Genomic DNA, 22530 nt, shown 5'->3' on the forward strand with positions numbered 1-22530 from the left:
TTTGCATGCGAGTTCTGCACAGGACTCAGATGAGGACCTCGATGGGGAGGCATTCACAGGGTGATGGCCATGTACAGCGACATGATAGTTGCAATGGCAAGGGTGCCCGAGAGCATCTCCGCGATGGTAAGAAGTGTGGAGGAGTCCACCTCCAGCATTGCACAGAGCTCTGCGCACAGCATGAAGCCCATCATTTCTAATCTGCAAACGACGGTGGACTTCCAGAGAGATGACTCCCTGTGTGGATCCAGACCTCATGATGCATGTCATGGGTGATGTGGCAGCTTCCATTGCACTACAGCAGCGCAACGTCTTAGTGCTGTAATGCAGACAATGGTTGGTGGCATTGAATCTTAGACTGCTCTCGTGCAGTCTCAGCTGGATGCCACACAACGTCTTGGTACTGCCATGCAGTCAATGACTGTTGGCATCGAATCTCAGACTGCTCTCATGCAGTCCCAGCTGGATGCCACACGTGCTTTGACTGCTGCCTTCGCTGCTGGGCCCACCACAGTTGACTGAGGATCTCACGGAGTTGCAGCAGGCCACCAATCTATGTTCCAGCAGATTGATGGGGATGCTGAGGTGCTGCCCCGAGGAAGTGGCTGTGGGTCAGTGGAGCAGGAACCTGCTATCCTCGCTCAGGTTGGCAGCATTCCTGAAAGCACCACTGCCAATCCGCCATTGCACTTGTCGCTGCCTGTCACCCAGCCAGTGCAGACTGCCGGCGTCCAGCCTCAGGTGGTGCTGTCTACAGCCTGGCCTTCCAGGCCCAGAGCTGGTCGACGGCGTCCTGCAAGGCCATCTGTAGTTTCTGGCCATGACACACAACAGCCTTCCGCCAGCCGTGCTGCAGCCACAGGGGACATGATGAGGGGGGGTTGTAGAATAGTTAAACCAAAGGGGATATAAATAATGCACAAGGATGATTCTTAAATACATTTGTTCCCTATGATACTCTTAATTGCTATGACTTAAATTTTAATTACAATGTTTCATCTTTGCTGGTGTCTCTCATTTCAGTTTTGGGGCTTTGGTATGGAAGCGCAAATTGATGTGGTGATGGGGACGTCCTGAGGAACCGGGAAGTGGGATGGAATTCACTGGAACCAAAGTCTGATGAGATGGTCGTGAACTGCCCATGCAGAATCCCGATTGTGTATTGCTGTTCCTGCTTCTCCTCATCCTTCTCCTCTTCCTCCTCCTGATGTGGTGGAGCTATGCCTGGTGGCAATAGCTGTGCCCTCATGATGGCCAGGTTGTGCAGCATGCAGCAGGCGATGACGAATAGGGACACCCGCTCAGGCAAGTACTGGAGGACTCCTCCCGAGCGGTCATGGTAGTGGAACCGTTGTTTGAGCACTCCGATGGTCTGCTCAATGATATTCCTGGTGGCAGCATGGGTCTCATTGTATGAGTGCATGACAAGAGTGTTGGGGATGCGGAGGGGAGTCATGAGCCAGGTGGAGAGCGGATGTTGATAGGAGGCTCCCGAGATACGGGAAGTGGTCCACAGTGTCCAGGACGGCGCCGTGGATCTTGATGACTGGAGGGCAGTGCTGTGCGGTGAGGACAAGCTGGTGGAGGACCTTTGTCTTGGGTAAGGCCCATGCTTTCATACGCCTCAGTAAATACGTCAACTATATCCTGGAGTTCAGCCTCTGTGTGCGCAGACGCAGGCATCGACAAGAGCAGGCATCGACGACGAGATCCAACACCGCGTCCAGTGCAGCCTTCGGCCGCCTGAGGAAAAGAGTGTTTGAAGACCACCAAGCCCTCAAAACTGCCACCAAGCTCATGGTCTACAGGGCTGTAGTAATATCTGCCCTCCTATATGGCTCAGAGACATGGACCCTACACAGTAGACACCTCAAGTTGCTGGAGAAATATCACCAACAATGTCTTCGCAAGATCCTACAAATCTCCTGGCTAACATTCCCAGCATTGAAGCAATGATCACACTCGACCAGCTCCGCTGGGCAGGCCACATAGTCCGCATGCCAGACACGAGACTTCCCAAGCAAGTGCTCTACTCAGAGCTCCTTCACGGCAAACGAGCCAAAGGTGGGCAGCGGAAACGCTACAAGAACACCCTCAAAGCCTCCCTGATAACGTGCGACATCCCCACTGACACCTGGGAGTCCCTGGCCCAAGACCGCCTTAAGTGGAGGAAGTGCATCCGAGAGGGTGCTGAGCACCTCGAGAATCAACGCCGAGAGCATGCAGAAATCAAGCGCAGGCAGCGGAAAGAGTGTGCGGCAAACCAGTCCCACTCACCCCTCCCCTCAACGACTATCTGTTCCACTTGTGACAGAGTCTGTGGCTCTCGTATTGGACTGTTCAGCCACCAAAGAACTCACTTCAGGAGTGGAAGCAAGTCTTCCTCGATTCCAAGGGACTGCCTATGATGATGATGATGGAGAGCGGATAGCCCTTGTCTCCGAGCAGCCAGCTGTGAGCTTGATGTGGTGGCTGGAACAGAGTTGGCACACTGGTCTGGCACAGGATGAATGCATCGTGGCTGCTGCCAGAATAGTGGGCATTGGCTGTGAGGATTCAGCGTGTGTGGTCGCACACCTACTATGGTGTCCCTGCACTGTACTACAAACTCACACGAGACATGTACTGTAGACACAGTCACTACGTGACCTTAACCTTTATTCCCAGGATGAAGGAGTGCTGACCCTGTGTGGGACCTCCCCTTTTATACCTGGAAACCCAGGTGAGGAGTATCTCCCACAAGTTCACACCCTGTGGTCAGGGTGTGCATTTCTAGGGTATAAGTACAGTGTACAGGAGTTGCATGAAGGTTACAGTTACATGAAGATTACCATTGCATGATGGTTACATACATGACATCTACTGCACATTCAGTGAGTGGGAGCCTTCGCGGTTACGGAATACCTCAGGATTGTGCTCGCAAAGTGACAAGGGTGCAGTCAGTGGCACCCTGCACCATGGGGAAGCCCGCTATCCTGGCACGGGGAAGGATATCTATTCCCTTCTTTTGTGCAGAGCATCTGCAACCTCGCGGCTAGAGCAATGAATGGCAAACTGGGAGATGTTGGAGATGTCTCTTCTTGCACACTGGATTGTCCCTTGATGTAGAAATTGAGCGTGATGGTGATCTTGACTGCCACTGAGAGAGGCCGTGCTTACCCTGGTCTGAGGCTCAAGGTCTGGGTGCAGGAGATGGCAGAGCTTTGTGACCACGTCCTTGCTGAAGCGCAGCCTTCGAACACACTGCTACTCAGTGAAACTGATGTAGGACTGCTGCCGGAATACCCTGGGAGGGTAAGATCTCCTGTTGCCAGCCCTGTTGGGCTTCCTCCCTCTGGCCACATTAGGCTGCCTTTCTCCCTGTCTTTCTCTCTGCCTTTCTCTCTGCCTAAGTTGCCTCCGATGTTGGAACAGAAGGTCGAGTGCCAACACAGCCCCTATGAAACGATACAAATATTGTTTCAAACCTGCCTTTAATGAAACACAGGAATGGTTAAGAGGCAGAATAATCAGTCAGTCGGGAGTTCGTCGAATCGAGAGATCGATCAGTCGGGAGTTCGGCAAGTCCAGAGGTCGGTCAGTCGGGAGTTCGGCGACTCAGGAGGTCAGTCAGTCGGGAGTTCGGATGCCACAGAGGTCGGGAGTTCGGAGGCCACAGAGGTCTGGAGTTCAGAGGCCATAGAGGTCGGGAGTTCGGAGGCCACAGAGATTGGGAGTTCGGCAACTACAGAGGTCGATGAGTTCAGAGGTCGGGAGTTCGGAGGCCACAGAGGTCAGTGAGTTCGGGAGGCCACAGAGGTCGGTGAGGTGAGTTGGTAAATATTTCTCTTGTCTCTATTTCTTTTTAATTAGATTTTAAACTAGATAAGTCTTAACTAGAGGGATGGCAGGGCAGCTCAGTCCTGTGGAGTGCACATCCTGCGGCATGTGGGAAGTCCTGGACGTTTCGCGCAGCCTAGATGACCACATGTGCAGGAAGTGTCTCCAGCTTCAACTATTCGAGCTTCGCGTTTCGGAGCTGGAGCAGCAGGTGGACTCAATACGGTGCATCCGTGAGGTTGAGATCTACGTGGATAGCATGTTTCAGGAGGTGGTCACCCTGCAGCTTAAAGGCGTACACGCAGAGGGGTAATGGTTGACCACCAGACGTAGTAAGAATGCTAGGCAGGTAGTGCAGGAATCCCCCGTGAGTCTATCTCACTTTCAAACCAATATTCACTTTTGAGTATCGGTAAGGACAATGGTGTCTCTGGGGAGTGCAGCCAGAGCCAATTCCAAGGCACCACTGGTGGCTCAGCTGCACAGGGGGGGAGGGACGAAGAATAAAATAGCTCTAGTGATAGGGGATTCTATAGTTAGGGGAACAGACAGGCGTTTCTGTGGCCGTAGACATGACTCCCGAATGGTTGGTGCCTCCCTGGTGCCAGGGTCAAGGCTGTCACAGAGCGGACGCAGGGCATCCTGGGGGGGAGGGTGAACAGCTAGGGGTCGTGGTCCATATCGGGACCAACGACATAGTGAAAAGAGGGATGAGGTCCTACAGGCAGAATTTTGGGAGCTAAGAAGAAAATTAAAGGGTAGGACCTCAAAGGTAGTAATCTCCGGGTTACTACTGGTAGACTGCTAATGGTGCCACGTGCTAATGAGTACAAGAATAAAAGGATAGAGAGGATGAACACGTGGCTGGAAAGTTGGTGTAGGAGGGAGGGCTTTAAATTCTTGAGGCATTTGGACCGCTTCTGGGGGAGATGGGACCTGTGCAAACCGGACGGGTTGCACCTCAACAGCGCTGGGACCAATATCCTCGCGGGGAGTTTTGCTAGTGCTGTTGGGGAGAGTTTAAATTAGCTTGGCTGGGGGATGGGAACCTGAGAACAAATTCAAAAGGGAAGGAAGTAAAGCAGAAATTGGATAACAAGAATCTAGAAAGCAAATCTGTAAGACAGAGAAAACAAGGCTTAGTAAATACTAAGCAAGGAGGTCTTCCTGTGCTAAATGGTATATAATGCAAGGAGTATAGCGAATAAGGCGTATGAGCTAAGAGCACAGGTAGACACTTGGGAGTATGACATTATAGCCATTACAGAAACATGGCTGAAAGAGGGGCAGGTTTGGCAGATCATTATTCCTGGTTATAGGATTTTTAGACAAGATAGAGAGGGGAGGTAAAAATGGGGAGAGGGGTGTCGCGGTACTGATTAAAGAAACTATTACAGAGGTGAGGAGGGATTATATGTTAGAGGGATCATCAAATGAGGCCATATGAGTCGAATTGAAAAATAAAAAAGTGACGATCACACTGCTGGGTGTGTATTATAGACCCCCAAACAGTGGGAGGGAGATAGAGGAGCAAATATGTAGGCAAATTGCTGTGAAGTCCAAAAGCCATAGGGTAGTAATAGCAGGGGATTTTAACTATCCAAATATTGATTGGGACAAATTTAGTGTGAAAGGTATAGAGGGTGCGGAATTCTTGAAATGCATTCAAGAGAACTTTTTTAGTCAGTATCTAGCAAGTCCAACACAAGAGGGGGCGATCTTGGATTTAGTTTTGGGGAATGAAGTTGGGCAGGTTGAAGGGGTATTAGTGGGAGAGCACTTGGGTGCCAGTGACCATAATTCAGTCAGATTCAAGTTGGTTATGGATAAGGACAAGGATAAGCCTGGAATAAAAGTCCAGAATTGGGGAAAAGCTAATTTTTGCTAAATTAAGGTGTGATTTGCCCACAGTGGAGTGGAAACAGCTACTTGTGGGTAAATTGGTGTCGGAACAGTGGGAGGCATTCAAGGAGGAGATCCGGAAGGCTCAGGCCAAACATGTGCCCTTAAAGAAAAAGGTTGGGAACAATAATTCTAGAGCCCCCTGGATGTCTAGGGACTTACATGGGAGGATAAAGAAAAAAAGAGACACTTATGTCATATACCAACGGCTAAATACTATAGAATCTTTAGAGGTATATAGAATGTTAAGAGGCAAAATTAAAAAGGATATTAGGAATGCTATGAGAGAACACGATAAATTCTTGGCTAGTAAAATTAAGGAAACGTTAAGATATTCTATAAATATATTAAGAGTAAGAGGGTAACTAAAGAAAGGGTAGGGTCTATTCGAGACCTTGAGGGTAATCTTTGTGTGGCGGTGGAAGGTGTTGGTAAGGTTCTTAACGAATACTTTGCATCTGTTTTCACAAAGGAAAGGGGCAATGCAGATTCTGCTATCAAAGAGGAGTGTGATATTCTGGATGAAATAACTATATAGTGAGAGAGGAAGTATTACGGGGTTTAGCAGCTTTGAAATGCATCCCAGGCTGTTGAGCGAAGTAAAAGAGGAAATGGCCTTGACCATCATTTTCCAGTCCTCTTTGGATTTGGGCATGGTGCCAGAGGATTGGAGAATTGCTAATGTAGTACCCTTGTTTAAGAAGGGAGAAAGAGATAGGCCGACTAATTACAGGCCTGTCAGCCTAACCTCAGTCTTGGGAAAATTATTGGAAAAAATTCTGAAAGACAGGATAAATCTACATTTGGAAAATCAAGGATTAATTAGGGACAGTCAGCATGGATTTGTTAAGGAAAGATCGTGTTTGACTAACCTGACTGAATTTTTTGAGGCGGTAACCAAGATGATCGATGAGGGTAGTGCATACGATGTAGTGTATATGGACTTTAGCAAAGCTTTTGATAAGGTCCCACATGGTAGACTGGTCATGAAGGTTAAAGCCCATGGGATCCAGGGCAAAGTGGCAAGTTGGATCCAAAATTGGCTTGAAGGTCGGAAGCAAAGGGTAATGGTTGATGGATGTTTTTGTGACTGGAAGGATGTTTCCGGTGGGGTTCCGCAGTGCTCAATACAGGGTCCCTTGCTTTTTGTAGTATATATCAACAAGTTAGATTTGAATATAGGGATTATGATTAAGAAGTTTGCAGACAACACTAAAATTGGCTGTGTGGTTGATAATGAAGAGGAAAGTCATGGGCTGCAGGAGGATATCAATCTACTAGTCAGGTGGGCAGAGCAGTGGCAAATGGAATTTAATTCAGAGAAGTGTGAGGTGATGCACTTTGGGAGGGCTAATAAGGAAAGGGTATACACATTAAGCGGTAGGCCACTTCATAGTGTAGATGAACAAAGGGACCTTGGAGTGCTTGTCCACAGATCCCTGAAAGTAGCAGGCCAGGTGGATAAGGTGGTTAAGAAGGCATATGGAATGCTTGCCTTTATTGGCCGAGGCATAGAATATAAGAGCAGGGAGGTTTTGCTTAAATTGTATAATACTTTGGTTAGGCCACAGCTGGAGTACTGCGTGCAGTTCTGTTCGCTGTATTATAGGAAGGACGTGAGTGCACTAGAGAGGGTGCAGAGGAGACTTACTAGGATGCTGCCTGGAGTGGAGAATCTTAATTATAAGGACAGATTGAACAGGCTGGGTTTGTTCTCATTGGAACAGAGGAGATGGAGAGGAGACCTTATTGAGGTGTACAAAATATTGAGGGGCCTGGACATAGTGGATAATAAGGGTCTATTTCTATTGGTGGAGGGGTCTATTACGAGGGGGCATAGTTTTAAGGTGGTTGGTGGAAGGTTTAGAGAGGATTTGAAGGGGGGCTTCTTTATGCAGAGGGTTGTGGGGATCTGGAACTCATTGCCTGGAAGAGTGGTGGATACAGAAACCCTCACCACTTTTAAGAGATGGTTGGATGGGCACTTAAAGTGCCATAACCTGCAGGGTTACAGACCTAGAGCTGGTAATTGGGATTAGACTGGATGACCTTTTGTTGGACGGCGCAGATATAATGGTAAATACTGCAGGGAATCGAATACAGCCAGGGTGATCTCCTGGACTAGTTTCGATCATCTGGATGGGTTGGAGAGGAATTTTCCGAGATTTATTTCTCCCTAAATTGGCCTGGGTTTTTATTTGTTTTTTGCCTCTCCCAGGAGATCATATGGCTCCAGTTGGGGTGGAGTGTAGAATGTTTCGGTGCAAGGGGTGCCGCAGTTGTGTGAGGCGGACTGGTTGCACTGGGTGCTCTTTGCCTTTCCGTCATTTGTTCATAGGTTTGTATGTAACCCTCAAGGCTGCTGACCAAGGGCCGTGCGGCACTTTGTCGGCTGGCGCGGACACAATGGGCCGAAATGGCCTCCTTCTGTGCTGTAAATTTCTATGTTTCTAACTGAAAATTATCAAATCTGTCCAACATCCAGTATATACCTATGTTTTAGTAAGCTGCAAACAGTAATGGCCGACAAAAAATTTTTCTAAAGATGTCGCCTTTAAATAGCGCTCCACCAGCCGACTCCCAACTGCAACTCAACAGCTGAAACTGTCATTGTCAGCATCAGGTGGGAACATGGGGTGCGACAAATTTCTTTTTTGGGGCTGTAACGGGGCGCTGTGCACGGCGATGACATCATCATCAATGGGCACGGCCTAGCAAAGCGCTACTTGTTAGCGCCTCTGCAAAATCCCCACCCAATTTAGCGGGTGGTGCTGTTCTCGCCACGCCCGGGAAAAAACTCATTTGCGCCCTGTTAGTGCCCCCCCCACCTTGCGGGTGCTAAAGGGCGGCGCAAAGTACCCGAATGTTGCCCCCCAAGTGTTCCATTATCTATCATTCTGCTGATGGATCAATTTTGCTTCTGTGCTATTTCCGTGTCTTAATACAAAAATGATTAGCTTTAGCCTGAACTATGTGGCTTGCCAATGTTTGGCTTTCCATCGATATCGATCGGGAATACACTGTTCACCTGTACTGTTTCCAGTATGCACCCCAACAATAGAGAGTTCATTTTCTGCCTGCAGGCTGACTGCCCAAGAGACTTTGGTCAGAGGAAGTGCTTGCTGCCCTGTGGATATTGAATTGAGCAGGAGTACAAAATATTGGGAGGTAGCCCAAATCCTAATATCCACCAGTGCTCACATCATACGATCTGTCCCAAATCCTATTGAAAGGAACCAGGAGTGCCGATGAGTTGGTTCCAAGTTGAGTCTATGCCACATATCTACTATCTGGTCCTGATCAAGATTCATCAATTTTGTCTCTTGACTTTTTATTCTGCCCTTCTCCTGAAAGTGCTCATTCTTGTGCAAGTGCCTAGCCGAGGGGCCATTCCGGATGTATGAGGTGACAGCGAATGGTGTTGGTGGTGATGGATGTTGTTTCAGGTTGGGTCACTGAGTAGCCGTCGGGAGCATTGATCACGCTATCATTTTTTGCTCTACTTTGTTTTATTTGTATAGACAAAAGCTGACAGATGAGTACTGTAAACAATTTACTGGAATCTTCCAGCAATGGGAGAAAGATATTCAAAAGGCCAAGGACCAAGAAGAGAAAATAGAAGTAAGTGTCTAGACATTATCTTGTACATTGTTATTTTGTCTTCTGTTTAACCTACTGATCTGTACATGCGCAAGATTTCTTCAGGATGTTACTTAGGACTGAACGAAATGTGAATTTATCGTGACTGAATAAAGCAATGAAAAGTAGCATTCAGTAATTTTAAAAAATGCATGGTAGTTGAGGTCTTTAAGATAGACCTAACGCAGTTTTTATAATTTGAGCTCCACTTTCTAACAAAGCCGTTCCACAGTTTCTTCATTCAGAATCCTCCAAGTATCACAAGAATAAGCCCAGGTTGGCAGTGGAGAGAAATTATATGAACGCAGGCTGTTTGGGGTACATCTGGTGTTGGTCATATTCTCAGGGGCGATTGCCCAAGTGACACTTGTAGCACCTTGCAGTGATGTGTGAAGTAGTGTCTAAAGTAGCTTTGCTAGACCCATCTCAATCCTCAGATCAAGTGTGGAGAGGGAGGACCCCTGGCAGATGCATCAGCCGAGTGGATTCTGCCGTGGCCAGGGGAGCAAGACCCATAATCTTTGTTCAGCATGTCAGCAAGGCTCCGCCCCCCCGCATCCCCCACACTCGGCTGGAGTGAGCCAAAGTTAGCTCTGCTGGATATTGATCGATTCCCAGGTATTTGCATCTCCTCCATCAGAGCAGCTTAAACTAAGGCAGTGTCCTGAGTTCCTGAAGCAGTGGCCAAACAAGCAGGTGCACCAGTACAATTCACTGATTCCAGCATTCCTGGAGGAAAGTGTACGCGAAGGTGCTTTCCATGTAATGCTTTTATTTTCAATGACTGGATTTTTACAGGAGGCCAAAGCCTCAGCGTCGACTCTAAAGGGTAACTTTACATTGCCACTGTTTTATGTGGTTCTACATCTCCGCTTTTCCCTGATCTCAGTGTTGGCTGACCTCTTATCAGAAGCAAAAGGCTTTTTGTAGAGCAAATGAGGTTATTTTTGAAGCCGAAGATCCGTCTGGATATTATGCCCCACCTCTGGGTCTGGGACAAAACCCGCACAGGAAGATTTAGCCAGGAGATTAAATGTCTATGAAGGAGAGCAGTAGAAAGGAAAGTCATCTCATTGATTGCATTTCTATAGCACCTTTCACAATCTCATGACATCCCAAAGCACTTCACAACCAGTGAAGCAGTTTTGAAGTATAGTATAGTATTAGGCAGTCCCTCGTATCGAGGATGACCTGCTTCCACACCAAAAAGGGATGAGTTCACAGGTGTTTCAATGAGGGACCTGACATTCTAGGTCCCGAACTACATCCTGAAGGGTGGAAGATGCCTGTGCATGGATTCTTTTAACATGGGGTGGCCGTTGCACGCCAGCCACGGGCTTGACAGAGCTAGGTCTTGATTCAGTGGCAAGTGTTAACCAAGACGCCTGGAGACCAAGCTCTGCTACACGGACCTAGTGCGCACGCATGCTCTTACTAGCCACAGATCGCAGTGTGGGCTGGCCCGTGCTGTCCCTGGGCCCTCGCCTCTCCTGGGCCCCGAACCCTCGCTCCAGGGCCCCGATCACGATGCTCCTGGGCCCTGATCTCTCACTGCTCCTCTGCCCCAATCAAAAATGGAGCAGTCAGAAACAGGACATCAATTAGTCTCCTCTTATCTTGGAGACATCAAATATCGACAGTTATTTTGAAATATCAAAATATTAAACTCCAGCCTAGTTGAAGGGTTATTAACATCAGCAGAAACAAACGCCAACTAACAGAATGAACACAGTTCAGCAGGATGTGAATAACAGCAGCAATAACAGCAGAATCCAAACCCTGCAGTCACTTGTGAACTCATTGGTGTCTCAGCAGGTTGGGTGACTGAGTGAATCCCTTCCCACACTCAGAGCAGATGAACGGTCTCTCCCCAGTGTGAACTCGCTGGTGTGCCAGCAGGAAGTATAGTCACTGTTGTAATGTAGGAAATACGGCAGCCAATTTCTGCTCAGCAAGATTCCACAAACAGCATTGAAATAAATGACCAGATAATCTGTTTTAGTGATGTTGGCCAGGTCACCAAGGATAGTGCCATGGGATCTTTTACATGAGAGGGCCTCGGTTTTGTTAGGTATGGAAGAACTCCACAAGACTGAGTACTGTGAGCTAAAACTGATGTGACCTTAATACAACTCCAGAGTGCCTAAGCAGCATGGCAGACAACCTTTTATACTCCCTTGCACGAGTTGTGCAGGTGACCCTTGGGCTTCCAACAGTTGCGCCCTCTAGTGGCAAGTCTTACACAGTTACAATGTTTACATACATAACAGGTTTATCGTCTCATCCAAAAGACGGTTCTCCGACAGCGCAGCACTGGAGTGTGTTCAAGCCTCTGGAGTGGAGCTTGAACTCACAACCTTATGATTCAGAGATGAGAGTCTCACACCTTTCAACAACCTCTCTGAGAGCACTGGCAGAGCAGTCCAAGGCAGATCTCAGTTTAATGTCTCATTTTAAAAGAATAAATTATGCTTTTTAAAAGGCATATTAATTGTAAGCATCATCTAAGAACAGAATCTCCCCCGTCCAATTAAATTTTAAATCATGATTTTTTTTTTAAATTGCTGTGGTACTAGAAACATCATAGGATATTGTAGCTATTTGGACACAACAGTGACTACACTTCAACAGTACTTCATTTGCTGTAAAGCGTTTTGAGACGTCCTGAGGTCGTGAAAGGTGCTAATTAAATAGAAGTTTATTCATTCTTTCTGTTCTAGTAGTTCAGTTGGATATTAAACAACAACTTGCATTTATATAGCGCCTAACTAGTGGGAACCTGTTCACCCTTCGCCGTCTCAAGACCACCCCAACCTCTGTCGTCAAGCTACAGTACGCAGACAACGCCTGCATCTGCGCACATACAGAGTACAGAGGCTGAACTCCAGGACAAAGTCGACGTGTTTACTGAGGCGTACGAAAGCATGGGCCTTACGCTAAATATCAATAAGACAAAGGTCCTCCACCAGCCTATCCTTGCCGCAAAGCACTGCCCCCCAGACATCAAGATCCACAGCGCGGACAACGTGGACCACTTCCCATATCTCGGGAGCCTCTATCAACAAGAGTAGGCATTGACAATGAGATCCAACACCACCTCCAGTGCGCCAGTGCAGTCTTCGGCTGCCTGAGGAAAAGAGTGTTTGAAGATCAGGCCCTCAAAACTGCCACCAAGCTCATGGTCTACAGGGCTGTAGTAATACCCGCCCTCCTGTATGGCTCAGAAACATGGACCATGTACAGTAGACATCTCAAGTCGCTGGAGAAATACCATCTACGATGTCTCCACAAGATCCTACAAATCCCCTGGGAGGACAGACGCACCAACATTAGCGTCCTTGACCAGGCCAACATCCCCAGCATTGAAGCAATGACCACACTCGATCAGCTCCGCTGGGCAGGCCACATAGTTTGTATGCCAGACACGAGACTCCCAAAGCAAGCGCTCTACTCGGAACTCCTTCACGGCAAACAAGCCAAAGGTGGGCAGCGGAAATGTTACAAGGACACCCTCAAAGCCTCCCTGATAAAATGCAACATCCCCACCGACACCTGGGAGTCCCTGGCCAAAGACCGCCCTAAGTGAAGGAAGTGCATCCGAGAGGGCGCTGTTGCCGAGAGCATGCAGAAATCAAGCGCAGGCAGCGGAAAGAGCGTGCGGCAAACCAGTCCCACCCACCCCGTCCTTCAATCTGTCCCACCTGTGACAGGGACTGTGGTTCTCGTATTGGACTATTCAGCCACCTAAGAACTCATGTTAAGAGTGGAAGCAAGTCTTCCTCGATTCCGAGGGACTGCCCATGATGAAGATGATGATTAATATAGATAAATATCCCAAGACATTTCGCAGAAGCATAGGAATTGGAGATTGAGCCAAATAAGGAGGGAATAGGAGGAGTGAACAAAAGCTTTATCAAAGATGTAGGTTTTGAGGAGCGGAGAGGTGGAGGGGTTTAGAAAAGTAATCCCAAAGTGTGGGGCTGAAGCGCAGCCGCTGATCATGGGGAAAATGTGGTGGGGAGAGGGGGTGTGTGGAATGCACAAAACGGCAGAATCAGGAACAGAGAGTTTAGGAGGGAGGGGTTGTAGCAATGTAGGATATTACAGATGCAAGGCTTGAGTGAGATTTAAACACAAGGATAAGATGTTTAAATTTGAGGCTTTGGGGAACAGAAGCCAATATAAGTCAGTGAGGAGCCTGTGGAATTTGAAGAAAAACAGGGAGTTCTCCAGTATTCTGCACAACATTCTTCCCCTAACCAAACAGATGAACTGATTGTTCACCTCGTTACTGTTTGGCCGTCTTGTTATCTTACTTAAAATTACTGCACTTCAAAATAATTTGATATGTGAATCAATCTGAAATGTTTAAGTGTGGTAGGGCTCTTTGTAAGTTAAACATTAACTGTATAGTGACGGGGTGGTGCATTGTATAACCACAGCATGAACGCAGTCTGGGAGCTAGGTTACATCCATGACTCTACCAAGCCCCTAATCTTACCAGTAACCCTGTAGAGATGTGCAAAGTGGAGGGCAGCACCTCTACACACAGGCAGGCGGATTGAATGGAGCTTCTCCAGTGGGCCTCTGCTTTGCAACTTCTGGCAATCAGCTAAGAGTGCTGCTGTATGTAACCTCAGAGCCGGGTGTGACACTGGGTATTCCCAGAGCCGCGTGTGACACTATTTGTATTCCCAGAGCCGGGTGTGTAAAGTCCTTACACAATACCACAAATCCACACGAGGCACATTCTATGGACGAGGTCATTCTGTGACCTGCACCTTTATTCACAGGACCAAGAAGTGCTGATCCTGTGTGGGACCTCCCTTTTTATATACCTGGATGACCAGGTGAGGAGTGTCTCCCACAAATTCACTCCCTGTGGTCAAGGTGTGTATTTCTCAAGTATATACAGTATTGCAATGTTGTTACATGAAGGTTACATACATGACATCACCTCCCCCCACCCACGTTTTATTGCGATCACAAGTTAAGTCTTTCAGGTGGTCTGCGCTCCCTCGTGGAGTGCCGCAGTTGGGGCTCTGGCTGTTGAGCCTTGGCCTGCGTGTCTTTCCCCTGTGGTGATTCCGGCCTGTCCGGGCTGACTGTGCATGCTGCTGAATGTTCTTGTTGCTCGTTCACTGGCGGTGGTGTGAATACCATCTCATGATCTTCCTCAGGTTCCTCAGTGTCCATGCTGAACCTTTTTTTTACTTGGTCCAGATGCTTGCGGCATATCTGCCCTTTGTTAAGTTCAACCACGATGACCCTATTCCCCTCTTTGTCTATTACAGTACCTTCAAGCCATTTGGGCCCCAAAGCGTGATTGAGAACAAATACGGGGTCACCAATTTCTATACATCTCCCCCTTGGTATTCATTTTGGGACTGGCGCTTGCCCTCAGCACTGTCGGACAAGACAGGATGAATGAGGGACAGCCGAGTTTTGAGTGTACGTTTCATAAGGAGCTCCGCGGGCGGGACCCCCGTGAGCGAGTGCGGTCGGGACCTATAGGCCAGCAGGAGGCGCGATAGGCGGCATTGAAGGAAGGGACCTTGAATCCTGAGCATGCCTTGTTTTATGATTTGGATCGCACGCTCCGCCTGGCCATTGGAGGCCGGCTTGAACGGTGCCGTCCTGACATGGTTGATGCTATTACCCCACATGAACTCCCGGAATTCGTAGCTAGTGAAACATGGGCCATTGTCGCTAACAAGGATGTCCGGCAAACCGTGGGTCGCAAAGAGCGTATTTAGACTCTCCACAGTGGTGGATGTCGTGCACGAATTCAAAATGATGCACTCGATCCATTTCGAGTACGCATCAACCACGATGAGAAACATTTTCCCCATGAGTGGACCCGTGTAGTCTACGTGAATACGTGACCATGGCCTGGTGGGCCAGGGCCACAGGCCGAGCGGAGCCTCCCTGGGGGCATTTCCCAGCTGAGCACACATCGTGCACCTGCGAACACAGTGTTCCAGGTCTGAATCAATTCCCAGCCACCAAATGTGTGACCGGGCAATGGCCTTCATCAGCATGATGCCTGGGTGCTCGCTGTGGAGTTCCCTGATGAAAGCTTCCCTGCCCCTCTGGGGCATGACTACCCCATAGTAGGCAGTCGGCTTGGATGGAGAGCTCATCCATCAGCCTGTGAAACGGTCTGACCTCCTCAGGGCATGCTCCGTGTGCGGGCGCCCAATTCCCAGTCAGGACACATTTCTTAATCAGAGATAGGAGGGGCACTCGGTTGATCCAGATTTTGATCTGGCGGGCTGTGATGGGGAGCCTGCGCTGTCAAAGGCATCACCGGCCATGACCATCTCAGCGCTTTGCTCCGCTGCCCCCTCAGTGGTGGCCAGTGGAATTTTCAGTGCCCGGCCGGTGCCGGATGGTGTAGTCATACGCAGCCAGCGTGAGAGCCCATCGCTGTATGCGAGCTGACGCATTGGCATTGACAGCCTTGCTATCTGACAACAGGGATGTTAACGGCTTGTGGTCCGTTTCTAATTCGAACTTCCTGCCAAAAAGGTACTGGTGCATCTTTTTCACCCCATAGACACATGCGAGTGCTTCCTTCTCAACCATCCCATATCCACGTTCTGCTTGAGAGAGCAACCTGGAGGCATAAGCCACAGGTTGGAGTTGCCCCTCAGCATTGCACTGCTGCAACACGCACCCAACCCCATAGGATAATGCATCACATGTCAGAACCAATTTCTTACAGGGGTTGTACAGGGTCAACAACTTATTTGAACAGAGTAGGTTATGCCCCCGATTGAAAGCCTGTTCTTGACAGTCCCCCCAAAACCAATTGCAACCCTTACACAGAAACACGTGTAGCGGCTCCAACAATGTGCTTAAGTTCGGCAGAAAGTTCCCGAAATAGTTCAAGAATCCCAGAAATGAACGCAACTCCGATGTGTTGCAGGACCTGGGCGCTTGTCGAATCGCCTCTGTTTTGGATTCGGTAGGCCAAATCTCGTTTGCAGCAACCCTCCTGCCCAGAAACTTGACTTCGGGACCCAAAAACACACACTTAGGTTTCTTGAGTCGCAGGCCTACCCGGTCTAGTTGGCGTAGCACCTCTTCCAGGTTGTGGAGGTGTTCCTCGGTGTCCCGACCCGTGATGAGGATATCGTCCTGGAATACGATCGTTCCAGGAATGGATTTGAGCAGGCTTTCCATGTTTCTTTGAAAGATAGCGGCCGCTGATCGAATGCCAAACAGACACCTGTTGTAAACAAACAGTCCTTTGTGCGTGGTGATTGTCGTCGGTAGTTTGGATTCGTCGGCCAGTTCTTGGGTCATGTAGGCTGAAGTGAGGTCCAACTTGGTGAGCAGCTTGCCGCCTGCCAGCGTGGCAAAAAGATCCTCCGCTCTCGGAAGCGGGTATTGGTCTTGTAGGGATACCCAGTTGATAGTGGCCTTGTAGTCGCCACAGATCCTGACCGAGCCATCCGGTTTTAGGACGGGAACATTGGGGCTCGCCCAGTCGCTGAATTCAACGGGCGAGATGATGCCCTCTCTCAGCAAATGGTCCAATTCGCTTTCAATTTTCTCCCACATCACATACGGCACAGCTCTGACTTTGTGGTGCACTGGTCTGGCGTCCGGGGTGATGTGAATCACTACTTTGGTACCTTTGAACGTCCCGACACCAGGTTGGAATAGTGACTCAAATTGCTGTAGGACCTGTGAGCATGAACTTCGCACCACAGATGACACTGCGTGCACATCACCCCATTTCCAGTTCATCTCAGCTAACCAGCTCCTCCCCAACAGTGCGGAACCATTGCCCGGGACAATCCAGAGCGGCAGCCGGTTCACCGATCCATTGTGTGTGACCGCCAACATTGCACTGCCTAGCACTGGAATGATTTCTTTGGTGTACATCCGTAATTGAGTCTCAATGCGTTCTAGTTTGGGTCTACTGGCTTTGAGTGGCCATAGCTTTTTGAATTGTTGAACGCTCATCTGTGACTGGCTGGCCCCCGTGTACAGCTCCATGCGTACTGGGATGCCGTTTAATAGGACCTTCATCATCATAGGTGGCGTTTTGGTATATGAGCTGTGAATGTTTGCTACATGAACCTGTTGAACTTCAGTGTCCAATGATTTGCCCCACGCGTCATCCTGCCTCGCAGACTCCTCTTCTGGTCCATCCGCCTCGTAAATTAGCCTGGTCGCAGGCTTCCTGCACATTCTAGCTAAATACCAGTGAGGTTACAATTTCTGCAGGCGAACTGTTGAAATCTGCAAGTCCTAGCAGCCTGTCTGCCCCCACACCTCCAGCATGAACTGTGATTCCCATTGTTGTGAACAAAAGAGCTGTTACCAGGCATTCCTTGCTGATTGTCCCTTTGACTGCTCTTAAGCACCCTGTTAGTGGGTGTCAATGGCCCCATCCCAGAATGCATTGTCCACTGGGATGGCGTAAATGTCCGTTCAGCCTGCCATTGTCTGTGTTGAAAACCTGTTCTGGGGTCTATTGCTGCCTGGGGTGTGTCGAACTGCCCTTGCTTGCCTGCTGGGCTCTGAGTCGCGTTTATGATATTGACCCCCTGATCCATCAACATTGGAGTCAGAGTTGCGCGCGTATATTATTTTGGTTTCCTCCTCCCCCGCCATAAAAGTCTGAGCCAGCAACGCCGCCACTTCCAAGGTCAAGTCCTTGGTCTCGATTAACTTTCTGAAAATCCCGGCATGACCGATGCCCTCAATAAAGAAATCCCTTAGCATCTCCCCGCTGCAGGCGCCTGAACTTACAGAGGCTGGCCAAGCGCCGGAGGTCCGCAACCAAAGTCCGGTATGCTCTGTCCTTCCCGACGTCGGTGGGTATAAAATCTGTGTCAGGCCATGTGTATGCTGCTCGCCGGTTTGAAGTGCTCACTGATTAGCTTGCTGAGCTCTTCAAAGGTTTTGTCCGCCGGCTTCTCGGGTGCTAGCAGGTCTTTCATGAGCGTGTAAGTCTTAGATCCACAGCTGGTCAGTAGATGAGCCCTTCGCTTGTCGGCCGCTGCATCTCCCAGCCAGTCCTTCGTGACAAAGCTCTGCTAAAGCCTCTCAATGAAATCCTCCCAGTCCTCACTAACACAGTACCGTTCCTCTGTGCTATCGGTGGCCATTCTCGTGGGTCATTGATTCCCGTTTCTCGTCGCCACTGTAAAGTCCTTACACAATATCACAAATCCACACGAGGCACATTCTATGGATGAGGTCACTCTGTGACCTGCACCTTTATTCACAGGATCAAGAAGTGCTGATCCTGTGTGGGACCTCCCTTTTTATAATCCTGGATGACCAGGTGAGGAGTGTCTCCCACAAGTTCACCCCCTGTGGTCAAGGTGTGCATTTCTCAAGTATATACAGTATTGCAGTGTTGTTACATGAAGATTACATACATGACAGGGTGTGACACTGTGGGTATTCCCAGAGCTGCGTGTGACACTCGGTATTCCCAGAGCCAGGTGTGACACTATCGGTATTCCCAGAGCCGGGTGTGACACTGTCGGTATTCCTAGAGCTGGGTGTGACATTATTGGTATTCCCAGAGTCGGGTGTGACACTGTCGGTATTCTGTAGGGTGTTTGTTTTTACATTCTACCTTGAATCATTTGACCTCAGGAATTATAGGAAAAAGGACAACACGTGGCACAAAATTTAGGCTTAACTCAGTGTCAGTTTTATTAAGCAAAAACTAACTAAAACTACAGAACTAGATTCCTGAGTGTATGTCTTCAGTCAATTCTATAAGCCGTCCAGTTTATCGCTGTAATCGAGGATCGTAGGTTCTTGGTCGTTGGTTCCTTGACCGGATGTTTCCTCACCTAGCCGTTCTTCTCAGTTCTGTCCCTTCCGTGTCCGTTCCGTACCTTGCTTCGGTATGGTACCACACTTCGCTTCTCTTCTTCGCCCCTCTTCTTTGCTTCTGAGCCGCTTCTAGCTCGCATATTTATATCCATGTTATGAATAATCCCCCGCTGCTGCGGGTTTCGATAATGTGTTTGAATCTATATGTTGTTTGTGGTGATCTTGTTTGATTGACTGCAGTGATGGACCCGAATGTTCCCAGTCTACCAGGCCAAAGATGACTCCTCATCCTTAATACTTTGTTCTCCAAAAATGTACACCTGTTGTTCTGGTCTTCTTGCAGACTTGGTGTCTCCAGCGAGATTTGTTTTTCTACCCTCTGGCCAATCAGTTCAGGGCCTCTTCAGGTAGTTTATGAAAATGTAACACCCCCATTGTTGTTATGCATGAAACCAGTTTGGTACTTGACCACAAAGATTGTCCTTAATTGGTGGTGAGTCACCATCTGTCCCCAGGCTGGCCCACTTTTGTTCCCTTTGTCCAGTTAATTCCAAAAGCTTATATCAAATCAATTTAATCAACTTGTTTAGTTTGTGGCTTCGTTCTGTGCTTTCTGGAAAAATTGTAACCTTACAATTCCCAGAGTCGGGTGTGACACTGTCGGTATTCCCAGAGCCGGATGTGACACTCAGTATTCCCAGGGCGGGGTGCGACACTGTCTGTATTCCCAGAGCCGGGTGTGACACTCGGTATTCCCAGAGCCGGGTGTGACACTGTCGTTATTCCCAGAGCTGCGTGTGACACACTGGGTATTCCCAGAGCCAGGTGTGACACACTGAGTATTCCCAGAGCCGGGTGTGACATTCGGTATTCCCAGAGCCGGGTGTGACACTGTCGGTATTCCCAGATTCAGTATGTGACACACTGCTTGGAAAGAAAGGGAGGAGGACCATTGACCGGAGATAAACTGGAAAAACTTGCCTGTTTTCATTTGTTTCTTCTGCAGAACCTGTTTAGGCAGCAACAGAAGCTTTTCCAGCAGATGAGAGTGGTCCAGGGACAAAGGCTGAAGAGCATCAAACAACTGTTTGACCAGTTCTTAAAGGTAAACCTTGAAAAGGATTGGTGACTGAGAGATAGTTGCTGAAATACTCTTGGCAAAAAATTCGGCAGTTTTTTGCTGGCGTTACCACCCGATTTAGGGGAAAAAATGTCAGCCGCCACATTTGCATCCGCTGCCAGTGGGTCCTGTGGTGGTGCCATTTTCGGCTGAGCCTCAGCACTGCCATTGTCCGTGCTCACGAAAATTATACACATTATACAGATTGTGACATCAGTGAGTGTGCATCGCTCAAGGGGCGCCCGATCTGTGATTCAACTTTGCCGCTCCAGTTATCGACATACCTTAAGTCCGACCAGCTGAGCAAGCGTTGACCATCAGCCTTAATTAAAGGGATAAAGAAAGAAAGAAAGACTTGGATTTATATAGCGCCTTTCACGACCACCGGACGAGTCAAAGCGCTTTCCAGCCAATGAAGTACTTTTGGAGTGTAGTCAGTGTTGTAATGTAGGAAACGCAGCAGCCAACTTGCACATAAGCAAGTTCCCACAAACAGCAATGCGATAATAGTATTTACCAGGATATCAGAGATAACTCCCCTGCACTTCTTTGAAATAGTGCCAAGGGATCTTTTACATCCACCTGAGAGAGCAGACAGGACCTCGGTTTAACGTCTCATCTGAAAAACGGCACCTCCGACAACGCAGACTCCCTCAGCACTGCACTGGAATGTCAGCCTAGATTTTTTTTTTGTACTCAAGTCCCTGGAGTGGGACTTGAACCCACAACGTTCTGACTCAGAGGCGAGTATGCTACCCACTGAGGCACAGCTCATCATCAGCAACAACTTGTAACTGACATGTTTCCTCAGTTTGACTGGCTCTGTGTAACCTTTTGCAACTCCAGCAGCTTTATAAACTTCTTTCAAGGTCCCGAGGTGACGGGGAGTGTTGGGGCAAGTGGAGAACGCCATCATTCTTATTTAAAGGCTTCTGCTCACACTTGTTCACAGTCATGGGGACTGTACTGGCGGTTCCCTTCACGCTCGAGTATATTCGTGAGAGGGAGCAGAGGCAGCAAAGAAGAGAAGGTGCGCTCAGAGGGAGGAGGAGGCGGGCCAGGGTGGCTCTCAACAGGAGGCCTTACCCACCAACAGGAGGTGGTCACAGAATTCTGCCACCTCCTGCAACCAGACCTGCAGCCTCATAGCAGGCCGAACACAGCTCTCCCAGTGACCCTCAAGGTCACTATGGCCCTCTATTTCTTCGCCAGCGGATATTTCCAGTCTGCAGCAGAAGACGTAGCTAACATCCACCACTTTGAAATCCATCGCCACATCTGGGAGGTCACTGAGTCTTGAGAAGATGCCGCATAACAATCCCGAGATCTTCTGTAACCGTAAAGGCTACCACTCACAGTTCTTGTATGACCACTCCCAACGCTTTCCTGGCAGCAGTCATGATGCCTTCATCCTGCATTAGTCCGGTGTGGCAACAATCTTCCAGCCGCTACGTCAAACCAGAAGGTAGCTGCTCGGAGACTAGGGCTATCCGTTCTGCATGTGGCTGATGACTCCCCAGCAACCCCGACACTCCTGCCCAGCACTCATATAATGAGAGTCTTGCTGCCACCAGGAACATCATCGAGCAGACCATCGGCCTACTGAAGCAACGGTTCCGCTGTCTTGACCACTCCGGAGGAACACTCCAGTACTCGGCGGAGTGGATGTCCCATTTCGTGGTGGTCTGCTGCATGCTTCACAATGTGGCCATCAAGAGGGCGCAGCCTTTGCCACCAGGGATTGCGGGACCATCTTAGGAAGAGGACGACAGAGGAGGAGGAGGAAGGGAGGAGGCAGGCAGCAAATCCCCCTTCCAGTGAATGAAACCGCAGATTCTTGTTGCTCACCACATCCCCATCAACCACATCCCCATTATACCATCCTTTTGTCATGGAATATCACCGTGTCCTCCTGGGCATAAAGCTGAAATAACAGCTTCCACAAAAGAAAGATTCCAAACAAAATTATTACATTTTTCAAGAATCAATTCACACATACTATATCAACTATTCACCGTTGTGCAATCCCTTAATGCCTGACACTCGGCTGCCCTTTCCTACACTAGTGCTCCTACGCAGTGCTCCCCCAGTGGCTGCAGCATGGCTGGTGGATGGCTGCTGAGTTTTCGCAGGGGGAGACGTTAGATGGCCTTGCAGGACGACCTCGACCAACTCTAGATCTGGAAGGCTCGGCTGTAGATTGCACCAACTCAGTATGGGCGGCAGGAATCTGGGTT

General features: G+C 48.9%; 1 protein-coding gene across 3 annotated transcripts in view; it reads left to right on the plus strand.

The window, feature by feature from the left end:
* The window catches only part of sycp3 (synaptonemal complex protein 3), a 184983-nt gene that overhangs the window by 149598 nt on the left and 12855 nt on the right, over positions 1-22530 (plus strand). For all 3 annotated transcript variants that reach the window (XM_070858762.1, XM_070858760.1, XM_070858761.1), the window contains 2 exons: positions 9243-9342; positions 20180-20278. In XM_070858762.1, coding sequence (XP_070714863.1) covers positions 9243-9342; positions 20180-20278 — 199 coding nt within the window. The remainder of the gene's footprint in view (positions 1-9242; positions 9343-20179; positions 20279-22530) is intronic.

This window comes from Pristiophorus japonicus, chromosome 17 (assembly GCF_044704955.1).
Source record: "Pristiophorus japonicus isolate sPriJap1 chromosome 17, sPriJap1.hap1, whole genome shotgun sequence".
Taxonomy (NCBI): domain Eukaryota; kingdom Metazoa; phylum Chordata; class Chondrichthyes; family Pristiophoridae; genus Pristiophorus; species Pristiophorus japonicus.